At 38.6% G+C, this 15801-nt stretch overlaps 2 protein-coding genes across 8 annotated transcripts in view; both read right to left on the reverse strand.

Moving 5' to 3' along the window:
• cutlet (chromosome transmission fidelity protein 18 homolog) lies at positions 1-10695 on the reverse strand. 5 transcript variants are annotated; one of them, XM_022802387.2, is made up of 20 exons: positions 10555-10695; positions 9736-9994; positions 9153-9264; positions 8749-8848; positions 7933-8072; positions 7728-7796; positions 7338-7408; positions 6793-6884; positions 6291-6467; positions 5966-6072; positions 5635-5744; positions 5146-5231; positions 4762-4957; positions 4524-4663; positions 4265-4425; positions 3935-4075; positions 3384-3520; positions 1636-1738; positions 1084-1233; positions 1-615 (listed from the first exon to the last, which is right to left on the reverse strand). In XM_022802387.2, the coding sequence occupies exons 1-20, from the start codon at positions 10616-10618 to the stop codon at positions 436-438; spliced, it is 2595 nt and encodes an 864-aa protein (XP_022658122.1). In that variant the 5' UTR covers positions 10619-10695; the 3' UTR covers positions 1-435. The 5 variants fall into 5 exon arrangements, 4 of the variants coding, with proteins under 4 accessions (XP_022658122.1, XP_086842348.1, XP_086842349.1 ...); XM_086986222.1 differs by having other exon boundaries at positions 7287-7408; XM_086986223.1 differs by having other exon boundaries at positions 7287-7408; positions 9736-9991; positions 10555-10694.
• Positions 10656-15801, reverse strand: part of LOC111249064 (uncharacterized) — a 24801-nt gene continuing 19655 nt past the window's right edge. For all 3 annotated transcript variants that reach the window (XM_022802385.2, XM_086986213.1, XM_086986212.1), the window contains one exon: positions 10656-14630. In XM_022802385.2, coding sequence (XP_022658120.1) covers positions 13744-14630 — 887 coding nt within the window. In that variant the 3' untranslated portion in view covers positions 10656-13743. The remainder of the gene's footprint in view (positions 14631-15801) is intronic.

The following is a 15801-nucleotide window of genomic DNA, read 5'->3' on the forward strand; positions in this document are numbered from 1 at the left end:
TCAGATTCGTGAGAGTAGGAGCCGATGGCAAATTTAATGTGCACATGTACATTGAAATGTAGTAACATAACAACGTTTACTGAATATTAGAGAATATATAATTTTCGTAATTTGAGTATATATTAATGATGTTTCAATGATTAACACAGCACATGATTCGTCTTTTCATTTCAATGTATATGCAAGTCAAGTATTCAAGATACATGAAGTGTGTTACAGATAATAACAGCTTAGCATAGTACTACGTTGTTCAAAATGTTCAACGGGAACATTAATGAGATAAATAAAAAGACACACAAGATCAGTGCGATATCAGATGCATTTCATAATATTTCATTGCGTCCAAAATTTACTAACCCTGTGGCTACATAGCTTATTTTAGAAGAATAAAACACCTAAAAGCGATTTCAATTATACGTACATCTGCTTATACTACTATAAGACCTGCTTGATCTTGCGTGTTCTCCGAACTGCGTTACTAAATCCTTCTTTGAACTTGTAGTAGATTCCAGAGGCTTCTGTGTTGCCTTCAGCTTCTTTTCCCACTACTTCTTTGAGCCTCTGGCCATTGTGGGAGGCATGCGCCGTCATTTCATCACTGCTCTCTTGTTTGAGCTGTCGCAAATGTATAAGGATGACAAACATTTTCCATTAGTGACGTGTGACTGTTTATGTATCATTAACTTGCACTTCTAGAAACCAAATTCCAGCACCATCACACTTTTCTTGCTACTCTGTATGGCGGTGATAAAGTGGATTCAATGCTACTTCTTTTGAGATCTTCTTGACGCTCAGTGTACCCATTTATCTCATCTAGGGCGAAATGGGACTTTATGCCGGCGTAACATGACAGACATTAGTTCAGATCCTAATTGTGAATGCCAACAATGACGTTTGTAGCTTTATGGCTCTTGTTTCTTTTCAAATGATTAGGGTTAAATTTAATAGATTACACAGATCTATATGTATCGCATAGGAGCGCATCTTATCATCGACGTATTAATTATGGATGGCATGGTTGCAATACAACGTGTTAGACAATTTCACACGAAGTCATTTGTTATGGCTATTAGTAACACTAACCTTTGGCTGAATCAGCCTGCCAAAGAAATCTTTTCTAGGTTTTTCGGCGTCTTTCATCATATCCAGTTGTGGTTTGCTTTTCTTAACAGCTGACACTTCAGGACTCTTTCTGCGTGTTCCCCTTGACACAACTTCGTTTGTTTGACGAATCTATAGACACCAAATAAAAAGTATTAACCAAGAACCAAATTAATCATTTTTTAAAAATATAGCAACGAAGGAGAATAACCGTATGGTATAGCATGATCATGATAAAAAACGCTAACTTCATATTATACTGATTCGAATTGTGCGAGGTGCTTCGTCAGGGTTTGGATTTTGAAGGTAGCAAGAGACAGATCTCTAGAAGATAATAAATTATGTTAAAATAGTCTTAAACAGCTAATTTTGGATTGTGATGGGTGTATACTAAATTTATTTGTGATCAACAACCAGTGCCAATATGAGGAAATGTCATTTTACTAATGCCCTTATAATAATATTCATAAATGAGTGCAAAAATAAAACTTTTCATGATACCTCGCAAGATAATTTCTTATATTCTTCTTTTACCTTATTCAGTTCGATTTCACGTGAAAACATCATTTTGGTAGCGTACGAGAGCGGTGTAAAGCGTGATGCGATTCCGGGGAAACGCACAAGGTCTTCTAAGTTCCTGAAGTTCATCAAAGTAATATTATATATAATTGTTGGAAGGGTCAGAACTGTCGCTATTTTTTTTATTAATATATGAAAATTTCTATGATGGGCAGAAAAGAACGATTGTAAAAATGATGCATGACTTTCTACTATCTTAAGTACCGCCAGTCCTTAACGTTTTCATGACGACCCTATGCATTTGTGTAGTATCACCCTGCTCACTATAACAGATGGGCCATGATAGCACAGATGCAACTTCTCGGACCAAGTATTCTCTAGAGCCGTGTTTGAACTCCGGGCAAATAAACGGTTTCTGCTCAGACCTTTTTTCATCTCCCGCAGCCGATCCAGGCGTCTTCACTTCCCGAGCAATATGGCTTGGTAGCCGAAAAGTAGCTTAAGAGGCGTTTGCCCTTGTTCTCGCTTGCAACCATTTACACCATGCGTTCGACCAGACCGCTGCAACCTGGACGCTCGATAGCTATCAGAATCTACCGGGTGTTGCTTCGCTGAGGTAGCCCGTCACATCTCCTGATGTAAAACGTAATTGTTCGTCGTTATCAAGCTGAAGACTGCGAAGAAGCATCGCGATGTTTCTAAATTCCGAACTACACCAGTAGATGTCGGCTTTTAAACTAGCACGAGCTGGGCGAAGTAAGTACAATAGCTGACTATTAATAAAACAAAAGACTTTTCTCTTAGAGGCTTTTAGAAGGCCCATGAAGTCCAGGCTTATCTTCTGGAAGATAAGGTTCTCGAAGGTACTGGATGCAATCTATCGCTTCTCCTTAGATTCCGTTTCTACTATTAGCAAAACTCTCACCGAGTTAATTCTTCCCAGATGCCCTCATACGGCAGCGCTCTTTTGAACTTTAAAACATTTACTGGACGTCCACGCACCGTGTCATTTTCTACAATCCCCCACCAAAAAGAAATGGTAGCTTCTTCTGTGTGAGACGGGAGAACGTATAGCAGAATTCCTTTCCGCTTGACCGTACACTTGAAGGTATCTCGAAACCTCATACGTTGGGTCACGGGTTCCTTTTTTTAACTTTGATACTGCTGCGTGTAACCTAACGTGTAAATCGATACTTATGCCGTATCTTGTCCGCTCGCGCCCTTCTCAGATTTGGAACAGTACCTCAGCAATTGCGCCAGCGTCGGGCTGTAACTTATGTCCAAATTTTGCTCGAAATAACACAGGACGGACTTTTCCGTCATCGTAAAGACCTCAGTCCAGAGGCGCTTCGTCAGCAAATGACAACAGATGGAATTATATGAGCGCCAGAACTCTTGAAAGACTGCGGGAAGGGCGCTGTCTAAAGATGACTGTGGTAGCCGCTTGAAAGGCGTCACAGCAGAAACCTTATACCGGTAGAACGCTAGGTTACGACGGCCGTAACCGAACGGCGGACGTGCGATTGTTGTGCGGACACAGCCACTGGTAGCGCTAGCCGAGTATAACGACCCAGAATACATAATAAATAACAACTGGCTTGGTCGTAATCAAGGAACAAACGCTCAACTCAACAGTCAGCTTTCATGGCCTAGTCCATCCCATCATATATGAGTGCTACAAACTAATCAGACATGATCAGCTAGTTAAAAATCGAATTCACTTGATTATTAGTAATATTTCAGGAAATTTCAGACTTATTTACGGTTCAAGTTGAAACACGTATTCTCCGTCGATCATGCGTTGTTGGTATACGAGTCCGAATAAAGCCATTACGTTGACAGCTGATCGAAACGCAAGGCGGTCAGCGTCATTTAGTAACTGCACATTTGAAGATCTCATCTGTAACCGCAAACCGACTGGATTGTATATATTGTGATTATTTGAACTGAAATGTAGAGCAATAATCTTCTGCGCCCTTAACCTAGAGAGTTCCTCGGTAATTTGCTTGTATAAAACCCGCTGTGCGGGTTGTATGTCCAATTGCCAAACGATTTTTATCGACATCGAAAACTTTGTCAAACTTTTCATTACTTAATAAGCTTAATACCTTATGCTCGACAATACTAGAACATTCTTTTATCTCATTTAATAAAATTATGCGTATTTCAATTTCGACAACTTAACATTTAAGCAAGAGGTAGGTCGAACTTTTGCGCGAAACAGCATGGCTTTGTGTATCGAACTGCCCATTTATATCGAGAGAAGATGCAGTAAAATGTTTGTGAATCCGTTTGGTTTGTGCGCTTATACTACCTGTGGCTGGATGATCCCAATGATTAAGGGCATAACATCAACCAGAAGAGAGATCCCGGAATGGTAAGCGAGAAAAGCAGGCGAAATAAAAGACATTAGAGACGCCCAGTGACTCGAGAGACGAATCTGTCGTTGTCGAAACTGCAAATAAAATGTGTTAATTTTATACTCTGTAATAAAATGAATCAATAAAAAAAATGCTGTGACTTGTGCGCAAATTTTACCAAAACACTAACAAGTCCATGGAAGTTGCGTGGGAAAAGATTTTCCAATATAGCACTATAATGTATTGTATGAATCAAGCAATCAAATGCAATCGTATTTATTTACCTCGGCAAATGAGTTATTTATGACCGGTTTTACTGGTTTGATTGAAGCGAACAAGCCTTGCCATTTCTGTGCCATAAATGGTCCGTACGCCATAAGAGCATAATGTTGCATTCGGTGTGTTGTTTCATTCAGTTGATCGGCAAAACACAGCCAATTAAGACCTATTTGTAGGATAAAACAGAAGATGGTAATTGTTTGTGCCTAATATATGATATTAAGGCGAAAATATTGTAAGGTCAATGAGTTATTGAGTACGAACCAATCACCAGCTGTTCGGTAATATCGGAATCACTGCAAGGTTTCGCCGTTAACGTGTCGAAAAGTGCTTGATTAAGACGTTCGTAGTCACCAAACGACTGTGCCAGCATTAGTACAGACAGCGATCTACGTTGACGATTTCTGAAATTCGAGTTGAGCATTATTAAGAAATTCTGGGTGCTATTACTACGCTAGCAGAACAATTAACCCCTAAGGGGAAAACCTCCCTTCCAACTTACGCAGGACTTGCGGTCGAATAGTTTGGGTTTCCTGTCGGCTTACTAAATACACTCCGAACAACATTGCTCAACGATTGCTCCATGTCTTTGTCTCCGACGGCGACTCCAGCGACGTCGGTCATGCTAATCATTCCCGTTTGTCCCTTACGTGCCTGCAGAAACTGAAGAGTGCAAAGGCAACTTCGAATGTCGTTGCCTAAAATAAATATGGGTGTGACGTTTCTTTTATATAAAAAAGACAATTAAAAACAGTAAAAATGCAAGCTTAGAATTGTCGCATGTAGAACAATATGCGTTTTCGTAGTCTTGGGAAGTTGTAATAAAAAAAATTGGAAGCGCTGACAATGCTTTCATGCATGGCTGCTCCTACAGTTGCTTGTTTACCTGTCTTCTCGGAGAGAGCCTGTAGAGCGGCTCTATCGTATTTCATACGTTCTTTGCGAAGTACTTCCTGCAAACGGAACACCAGTCTGAAGCATGGCATTCAAGTTATATATAATACAGTATAAATTATAATGACGGAAATAAAAAATTATCAAGTCGTAATTAAAACAAACAAACATAATCAAAAAAAGTAACGACTGCAGGCTGCAAGGTATAATAAACGAACTGCCAGCCGATTTATTCAGCCTTTAAACAGGACAGAATGACTAAGCAGATTTATTTTGTAGTGACAATTATGAAATAATCATATCAAAAAATTTCTAAGTCCTCACAGCTAAATCTAAATTATAATTCCATAATTTGGATCTATTTACAATCTACATACACTTTTGCCATCCACAGTTTAAATGAAATGTGCTTTAAATTGAGTTACTTTCGAAAATTTCAAATATCTAATAATTTGGGAAACTAGAGAACTGAAGGACTTACCTATTAGACTGCGTTTGTGGGAGCTGTAGCATAAGGGCAGTTTGCCGTAGCTGGCGCAGTGCTGGACCCCAGGCTTCATTGCAGATACAGATCACAGGACGAAGTAACACCTGAAATAATGAATCACATCAATAATTTAGTAAGTGCAATGTGGATTAAAAAAAGAACTGAGTTGAACAGCTCACTCAGTAAAATTGTAATGATGATGCAACGCGTGATGTTTCCATAACAAGCAATATTTCGTATGTAATCGTGTCTCTAATAACGAAAGCCAAGAAAGCCCTTGAAGACGCATCTAATTGTCAAGCAAACTCCTGTACAGATCTTTCACCTTTGGCTTCTTTTTCTTCTTTTTTTCGCCACCTGATTCTGACCCATCACCGTTCGTGGACCTCAGCATCTGTAGAAGAACATTGATCGACTGGGCCGGGGCGCCATCTGCAAATTTATTTTAGATTTACTTCTCCAGGTTGGATTCGAAAGTGCAGTCCATGTGACAGTATCACATGTATTGGGCCACAAAGTTGGTATAGTTCTACGATAATGTGAACATTGTCAGCACTAAAATAATGTGTGGTTGCGAGTTTCTAAATAGACATCATAGCTCGATATTTTTGCCCACCTGTTTGTATAAAGGACTTACTAATTTGTCGTACCGATTTCGTCAATGACTAGACAGTTAGGTCTACATTCCCGGTCGAGAACGGGTTTCATTTGAGTAGCGCCTTCCAGCGCTGAACGAAACGCATCTGGACTCCGATCATCAGAGGCATTCAGCTCGACGATGTTGTAACCCGAATGACGTGCGAGAACATGAGCAAGGGTGGTTTTACCTAAAATCGACGCATCGTTTACGTGTCACCATATAAATCGATGAAAATCGTAATAAATTTTTTTAACCTCGGAATAGCTGTTTTGAGAAAAATACTGATCCATACTGATTGCTAATTACGACCGTGCAGTACGGTAAAATTGAAGTGGGTAATCGTAATATCCTTTTCGCATCATTTTCCATTCAGTTCTTCTCAACAAATCTACTAGTCACTAACGCATCTTCTTTAATATAACGCTAACAAAGTTTGGCTAATGTGATGTGCTCCTTTGCATGTGAAGAAGCGTGCAGCGAGCTGGTCGGCAGTATAAAAACTAGAAGCCTACCTAGACCCGGCGGTCCAGCGAGTAGAACTACAGGCTGCATCGGTCTTCTCCACTTGTCCAACTCGGTGCTTATTTCTGATACGAATGGGTTCCTGTTACAGGTCATAGTTATTTTAATCAACTTAATTAATTTAATTAATTAAAAAATACCGAAATTAAGAAAACGGGCCAGTCATGCAAGTTTACTATGGCAAACCATGGGAAATACTAGATCGTAGATGTATGAGATTTCATGTTTAACACTTTTTTATCGTATCTGTGGTTTTATCGGAGTCATATCTTCGGTGTAGTATCAAAAACCTGCCCCCTCCTAGAAGTTTTAGCTGGGGTTCCTTGGGGTTTAGTTCAAAGACCAACAGATGTATGAGATGTAGATTTTTATCTTTGTTAAACCCACAGATTTCTCGTTCGCATGTATGTTAAGGGTGAAGCCATCGAAGGCCTACCCATATCGAAAGAACACGCATCTAATAACTTTGAAGCTCTAGCACTACATTTTAAAGCCTTGTCTATTTCTTTGCTTCTGGGTAACAAAAGTGATAAACCTAGCTGCGAAATCCTTGTTTTTAAATCTATTTTCCGTGTCCTGTCTCGTCTCAGCCTTCTCGCGGGTTGCCTGTAATTACAATGTTACCGTGAAGATTAAAAATAAAATTAAGCTACCTGCATTTGCCACTTTTTTGAATGATGAGTAATATTTCTACACATAGATATGAACACTTATCCGCGTACCCAATCCACGATTTTAGCAATTTTTATGTCTGTTTTAAAAGATTTGAGGAGATAAATGTAAATAAGGCAGCAACCAAGATCTATTTAACTAGTTTGGACGATGCTAGTATTAAAATGGATGCAATGTTATGACAGGTAAATGTTATATAGTATGATAAAAAATGTTATAATAGGTAAATGTTATACAGTATGATAAAATATACCTTAATAGGACGGTTGAATACGCATTCGTCCCATAGCTTTATCCATTGAAGAAGGAGACGGTTTATTGCCTATGAAAGAGAAAAACACGTAGCCGACAGACCAAAAACATGTGTATATTTACTAATTTAAGTTAGTACTACACAGCTTTCTATGTTGGAAACGTTTTTTTCTCTTTATTAAAGTATATGGCAGAAGTATGCATACTGTATCGCTGAGCAGGTCCATGAAGCCTCGAGGTCGATACTTGTCAGCCCAAAGTAAGGACGGACACTTTTCAGTATCATTATCACCACTTATTCCAACCGAAAGATCTCCTTCGGCGCGGGCGTCATCGTTGTGGCTTTCTAAAAAAGATACTTCTCTACTGTTAGCATGGCGCAACTTTCGACAAAGATAAGCTAAGATACTTTTGTATCGAACAAAAAAATATATGCATCTCAAAAAGACCCTCTGCACAACTCTAGCTCAATATTGTTCCCGTTGATAATGAGTAATGTAGCATTTTTATTTTTGTCAATATGCATATTAAGGTCAAACTGGAGTATATATATATTTTTTACGTACATTTTTTTAACTATGCTAACTCCGTACCCGCTATTTGACACATGAAGGGAGTATGCGACTCGTGTATCCCTATAGACTCAGTTTAAAAAATATGTGGATCTAACAAAATTGATAAAGAGGCAACAACATGAATCCTCGGTCCATTAAGTAACTATACTATCGATCTTTATCAATAACGTTCGATGCTATGGGAAGCTATTGAAGGACAACAAAACAAGTAAATAAGATACCTACTTTTCTAATATCAATATTCAAAAAACGCGCCTTTAAGCAGACTCCTGAAGCGCGTTCTTGAAAAACTGCCGTTTACCTAGTGTCAAGAAGTAACATTATTTTATTATATACATTTTACTATTACTATGCTATCTACTTAGATTAATAGTTATTTTCATTGTGATGTACAATTTCCCTATTTTGGTATCTATTTTCACACTGTTGTAATAATGTTGTTACCACCTTTTCTTTGAGCTCCAGATCTTGTTTGGCCAGTATCCTGACATCCTTCAGGCATAGTTATATCATTTGTCAACGTGTCAAGATGCGAGAGCCTAATAAGCTATAAAAAATGGACATGAAAGATTAGAACTAAAAATACCAAATTAGCTCGATCGATAGCAAATGGTAATATAATTAGAAACATAGAAGATTTAGCATAAAACAAATACTCAAATTAGTCCTAATCCATGAAATTTTTTAATTAATCTATTGTGTTGTAGTAGAGTTACATAGAGTTGTTTCTAATAATAAGTCACAAGTGTTGTTAAAGACATCAGTGAATTACTGTTAACACAGGATTAATACTGTGTTTTCCCCTTCTAATACAAAAAGTCTATCAAAAGGAAGCGTAATAGAATCCTGACCTCTTCTTCGGCTTCTTGAAACAGATCCCAAAAAGGTTTGCTTAAGAGAGATGGCCGTGTATTTTCATTGGAAGGGTTTTCTAAATTATCTAACACACGTCGACTGTATTGTCTGAAAATAGATTATTCCGTACACAAGATTCAGAGCATTTAGAAGAAAGAACTGCCTATTCATAGAAAGCTCTTGGAGAGGACAAAGCGAGCTAGAACAAAACATGTTTTTCTATAAAATATGAAAAACAGAGACTCCAAACGAATGAGTTGACGGAATAATTTGTCTGCCCGAAATCCATCTGCTAGGAACGACTATGTCCAAATACCTCAGGTGTAAACTAATATGACAATAAAACACCGATGAATAGAAATTTATGCATCATTCGAGTAATAGTTGAATTAGATGAAACTCGCCGCAAAAGCAATGCACTAAAGGACGTGAAAATAAGACGTCGTGGTATATAGAAGTTTATTAGTGTACATATATCATACATAAAAATTAACATCAAGGATACATATTTGCGCAATATTCGAACGGACGCGTATCCGCTTTTGCCGGCCGAATTTCGCAAACATTTACACTCCTCACCTGACAAACTGGAGTCGCCCGCTACTCCCACGTACAGGGAACTTATTCACCATATCACGAATTCCTGACGAGGTTGACGGCAGCTCATCGTCATCGGTCCGCAGAACGTCTGTCTTTAGTGCTTCCCTTCCCGAGCCACCGTTACCACTAGTACGCGGCCGGACGGAAAGGGACCCCTCTACTTCTACGTCTTCACCTAAATCAATTTTCAGCTCTCCAAGCGGGCTAAAGGTTCGAGTTCGTTTTGCCACCGAAACTTCTGAAACAAAAAGGAATTCCTATAGCACTTCTATTTCAACCCTGCTCAACGACACTTGAAGTTTTTATGTAATACAAAGCTGTGGTAATAGCGTAATATAAACAATTACGCGAATGTAGAACGTGTATACCTGCTATATAAAATATCCAAGCAAGTTTTTTTTTGGTGAAACACACAGACTTGGCGTCTCTTTTTCATCTATAATCAATTTCATAAACGAATTGTATTCTTTACTTCAAGTTCAGAGTATTTATTATTATTACTCGAGCTTTTTTTTGCTAGAATTTAAACGAATTCCGAAATTTAGACCCGAAATCCAAGACACTTATTCTTGACAGATTTATTGACATTAAAATCTGTAATAAATAAATTTTGTATATGATAGGAAAGTTCGAGCCTGTAAATCGCCCATACTGTAAACATCTTACAAGGACCAAAAATGCTTAAAGGAAGTCTCAGTGGAGCAAACAGGCTGTGATATAAAAGTCCCCGACTGAAACTCATTTTGTATTAGAATCGATGTTTTCGCCAGGTGACCATGGTCCTACAAGCGTCCTTACCAGACTCTTGATCCAGCTCCAGTGTCCGTTTGAGATTAATTTCAGCATCACTGTCCAGCTCCATTCCATACGCTTGGTTTTTGATTTATGACGAGAAGTCAACAGTATTTTATTTTTTTCATATATTTGACGTTTTTCACAAAACAGTTATTAACGCAATTACACACTCAAGGTTTAAGTACATTCTAACGTGACGAGCTAGAGCCTCAGTATTGGTAGCACATTGATTGAACACTTGGCAAAAATCTGTACAACGCTCGATGATTTCGGACATCAGTTTATCAGAAATACGTCGAATTCCTTATAGCATAGAGACCGATAAACGATATATGGAGCACTAATGCTCACCGGCACATGTGTTACACTTTCCCGCCAAAACTACCAAACACAGGACACACAGAAAAACAAGCTGATGTCTGAGTAATGAGGAGGTCTTAACAAGATCGTATTTCGACGCCGTACCACTCTGTTAGCTACTAAGGTAGTGTCCGGTTGGCACAGCCTACAAATTAGCCGCGTACATAAGATATTTTGGTGATTCGCAAATCTCCGCATAATGTAAGAGAAAAAGATATTTGTAGGAAAAAAATAGTATATACCGCAGCAATGACGAGTTACGACGCTGCCGACTAGCGATTAACCGGTCGGCTGAAGGGTGTTATACCCACGACCGGCCAGAAGCGGAAAAATATTTATTTAAGTAATCTGTATTTCTTGCGATCATTTTATTGTAAATAGAAGGTAAGGCAAAAGTTCCTCGAGAGCTCAAAAAAGTCCTTCGGGGGCTATGAGCTCTTAAATTTGCATTCGTTAAAAAAGTGGGAAATAAGGAAATTATTGCAATAAAAAGCCGATTCAACGGCGTAACTAACAGAGACGTCTTAATGCAATTACATGCTTAAAATCTGATAGTTATACTATTTATTGTGCTCACCCAAGTATTTTTTTTACTGCAACATTCCTTTTTTTGGTTAACTACATTTGCCATTCTTAATTAATATCAGGACACTTTATAGTAGGCTTGTTACTTAATATTATAGAAATACAGAGATGGCATTAGCGCTATTATTACAAATGCGTTCTAAGAATAAACCCACTCTCTATTGCAATAATTGGCATATCTCCTGCTACTTTCAGATGCGTAAAATGTGGACCTACCGATTGTCAAGAGGCTTGCCAAACTCCACATATGTCTCTACTGAATGAGATGTTACGGAAGTTCATATGGAGAAAATTAACCTTAAAATTACATACGTCTTACCTATGGGGTAGCAAGCGACCGAATGGGAAGTGATCTACGATCTAAACATTTCTAACAGTCATTTTTCGATACGCACTATTATCGCACTGCGGGAATTGGGTTAAACAATTATGCTTTGACATTGACATTTTGTACAGAACTAACACATGAGCATACAGGCATGCCTTTTAGGTGTGATACCATTAGCGAATCGCATTAGCCTTAACCATTCATGTACATATATCGTTATGATAATAGGATGCGCATATATTTTTGTCACATTCAGAATTCAGAAATATTTAAAATATCGCCAAAACTAGAAAAATGACTGTATCCTATTACTCAAATAGAAATTGAAATGATCGACAGAACTATATTTTCCAAACTGATGAACAACTTCAATGGACTTTTAGATTTAGAGGTTTGACTGGCAACGACTCAAGGAACGAAAATCCGATGCGGGGATTTTCATTGTTTCGGCACGTAAAATGTCGACGAAGCCATAGCAGGACAAAGGCATTTTTGACGATGGATTGATCGAGCCTTCATCTCCAATAAAGCTGTGATTGCTGATAGTCACACTTTTATGCCATACGTTCAAATACTCATCTTCTAACACAACTTTTTCCAAATGAAAAGGGTATCCATATAGTTAAGTCCGCGCATTCTTGTTCAAAATATTCGTCCTATAAAGATAACAAATAAAGACTGTGGTATCACAGGGAAATTTTTTAAAAAATTATTTTCGTATCGTTATTATACGTAATGCATGATCCCATTATTTTTGTGATCGGCTTATATTTATTTAAGGATCGCCGAAACAGTTTGTCCTTTCCTTCTGGAATAGTGAAATAAGCTTGCTCTTCTATCATCATTGTCATGATCATTGTTATAAATAGACATTTTCTTTAAGTCAAAAATAAATATTTTACGAGCAAAGTTGCGACTTTATGTATTTTATGGAAATACGTACCGTACCGTTAATTTTATTTACTATTACGAATATCCCCATTGCTTTCGAAACGGGTATTTCGCGTTAACCGATGATCTATAGCTAACGCTACCATTTTAATAAATACATTGCATTGCCCTTAACATAATAAAAAGCTCTTTTCATTTCTATAGTTCATTCGGTCTGGTTTCAAACCTCAATCACTGTCTTCATCTCTTGTAGAACTCGGCCCCGATCAAGCTATTGTTGCTTATCGATCGAGCCAGAATTGTGGTGCATGATTCTGGACAATATAGCTGTATCAATTGACACCATGGTGGTGTTAAAAAAGCGGGGATTTGCGGCCCCCACTAGTCCATGATGAGATAGCTAAGGTGTGAACAATTCGAAAGATTTGATTAACCCTTTTAGGGCAACCTAACAGCGAAATTGCTACTGAAGGCGGAAATCGAGAGCCTCTTTCGTATGGAGCTCACGCCAAATCACTTTATTGTGCATAGTAGTCGAGTTATATGTGCAGGAGCAGATTCATAAAATACCATAATCAACAGCTTGTACAGATTTACAATATCCTTCTGCCTCCATTATTTGTTTCGATTTTTACTATAACTCTTACCGTGCAATTCAGGTTTTGGCACCATTTACTAAAACTGTGCTATTCATTTTTTGAAGGCATGCTAACTTCCTTGTAAGCTACGAATCGTTCGATCGTGCGCCTTGTATCTACTGCGCTAAACTAGCATCCTTTGTTACATCCACAAGCACAGTGCAGAAAATATGCACACGGAAAGATCATTGTGTCACGTTCTATGACGATGGTACATAATCATTCTCGTCACTTAATTATTTAATTTATATATGACAGATAGTAAATGAAGATATACTGGTCGATGTACTCTTTATCGCCGTCTTCGATTAAACGGTTTTTGATATTTCTATGATATGTATTTGCGGCTTCTATGAACTAGAGATAAAATTTAGCGACACTCGAAGTGTTTTACTCGTCCTGCGACTTTTCCTTCTCGTCTTTCCCGCTGTCTTTTTTCTCCTTCTTCTTGAGGTCACTGGTACTCGTATTGTTGATGTCGAAATTTAGTTTATTTGTCGGCTTTGTGCCGAGCTTCTTCTGTAATTCCTGCTCACTGCCAATGAATTGAATTTCCGCATTTTTGAACAATTTGTTAAACTCATCCACGGTCATTCGAATGTAGCCCGGTGGCGGGTCATGGTGGGCTGGTGCATAGTAAGCATGGTAGAGTTGGGCATTACCCGTGGTCTTGCTGTCGCCCTCCTTTGTCTGAATCGGCTGAAAATGAATAGCGCCTGCTCCGGCAGAAATCTCGTCCTCGTCCTGGGTGGCCTGCTTTTTAGCTTCGTCCTCAGCGTTATGTGTCGGAACATGCGCCTCCGGTCGGAACACTGGAGCGGGCATTGAATCGACCTTATTGCTACTGCTACCGACAGAACCTGCAACATTGCCTCTGTCACTCTGTTGGTTATTGTGATTTGTTTTCAGTCTGAGAGAGTTAAGGTCAGACGCTAACAGTGGTATTCCTGGTTTTGCATCCTGGATCAGAATGTCAGCTGGCCCAACGGTATGAGCGGGCGGCTCCGTTGAGCTGGGTGGTGATAAATAAGGATCATCGACAGGCCATGCGGAACCCTCGTTGGCGTTGATGTGGCTGTCAACTACTGTGGGTGTGAATGTTGTCGTTGTTGTAGTTTTATGGGAGAGATCGTCGTAGTATTCGGAGCCGGCAACGTTTGCCAGACCGTGTTTGTCGGTAATCAAACCGCCCCCATCATTAGCGATGTTTTGAAGAGGATCTACAGTAATCGGATGATTCTTACTCGCAGAACTTAGCTCGGCTTCGAGTGAGGGCGCTGCAACAGATTATACAGACTGTTATAGGTGAGGTTTGTCGAGATCATGAAAGCCAATATAGAAAAAATGTTGACAAATTCAGGTAGTTGACAATATCAGCAATGAAGTGGAATTCTTTTGAAACTTACTTATCCTAGAAATATCTTTGGCATGCATTCAGGGAGCTCTGATATAGTTGAGTAGCTTCTGAAAGTGCTGTTTTGTGCACTGAACATACATTCTTTATTTTTAGGACTAAAACAGATTGGAAATGATGCCGCATATCATGTATTTACCAGCACATAATACCTAATCAATTATTCCTCTATTCAGACGAAGTGTTCGTCTCTTTATTGTATATTCATTTTTAACCCGGGTCAATTTGTTGCTATTGGGGTGTACTGTATTTGGACTGATGGAATAATCCACGGCGGTCAAAGAGCTGCTGTAATTACAATAAATAACTAAAGAAAGTTAGAAAAGTATTTTCGAATACGTTAAATTTAATATCGACTATCAGAATCGTTCGAGCTAAGTACGGAATTTGAAACGAATTATTTACCTCACACATAAATATAATGCATGGATAAACTGGAAGAATATCGAATTCTCTATTTTTAGCATGTAACGAAAAATTGGACAGGCCCCTTTTATACCACCTATTCTAATTAATCGAGTACTACAGATATGTGATACTGCTTTGTAAAGACCGTCGAATAATCACAAAAGGTAATTTTTCTCTATGATCTGTTAGCGGTCTAATGAAAATGATACATGTCACTCCGACAAAATATAATGAGAAAATAAAGCAAGCATATTACAAACAATAGACATCCCGTAACGCCGTACACAACGATTTATGCTACATAAACGAGCACAGTGAGTTAGTGAGGACAAAAAACAACACCCCGATAACGTACAACATTATTAGTAACGTGGCGTGTCATGATTTATTTGTACGATACTGTTAATTGCATAAAACAGACTGTGGCGTTAACGCGAGCGATTGGCTCGACGAAACACGTATATACATTACCGGTAGACACACAAGCATTACATAGGACAGCCGATAAGCAGAGTTACAAAACAGAAATGGACGGAACGATTTGAATAAGAGAAGATGAAACATAAGCTAAAAATTGTCTGAATAATCTTACTTGTACAGCATAAAAGACACCTATACAGAGAAAG

This window comes from Varroa destructor, unplaced genomic scaffold (genome assembly GCF_002443255.2).
Source record: "Varroa destructor unplaced genomic scaffold, Vdes_3.0 BEIS01000004.1, whole genome shotgun sequence".
Lineage (NCBI taxonomy): Eukaryota > Metazoa > Arthropoda > Arachnida > Mesostigmata > Varroidae > Varroa > Varroa destructor.

Coding starts and splice junctions, on each gene's coding strand:
- cutlet (XM_086986222.1), bottom strand. CDS start 10,618: ATGGAGCTGGACAGTGATGCTGAAATTAATCTCAAACGGACACTGGAG. Junction 1,234..1,635: donor GTGAAATCGAACTGAATAAG/GTAAAAGAAGAA, acceptor TGGTGTCTATAG/ATTCGTCAAACAAACGAAGT. Junction 616..1,083: donor GCAGGCTGATTCAGCCAAAG/GTTAGTGTTACT, acceptor CATTTGCGACAG/CTCAAACAAGAGAGCAGTGA.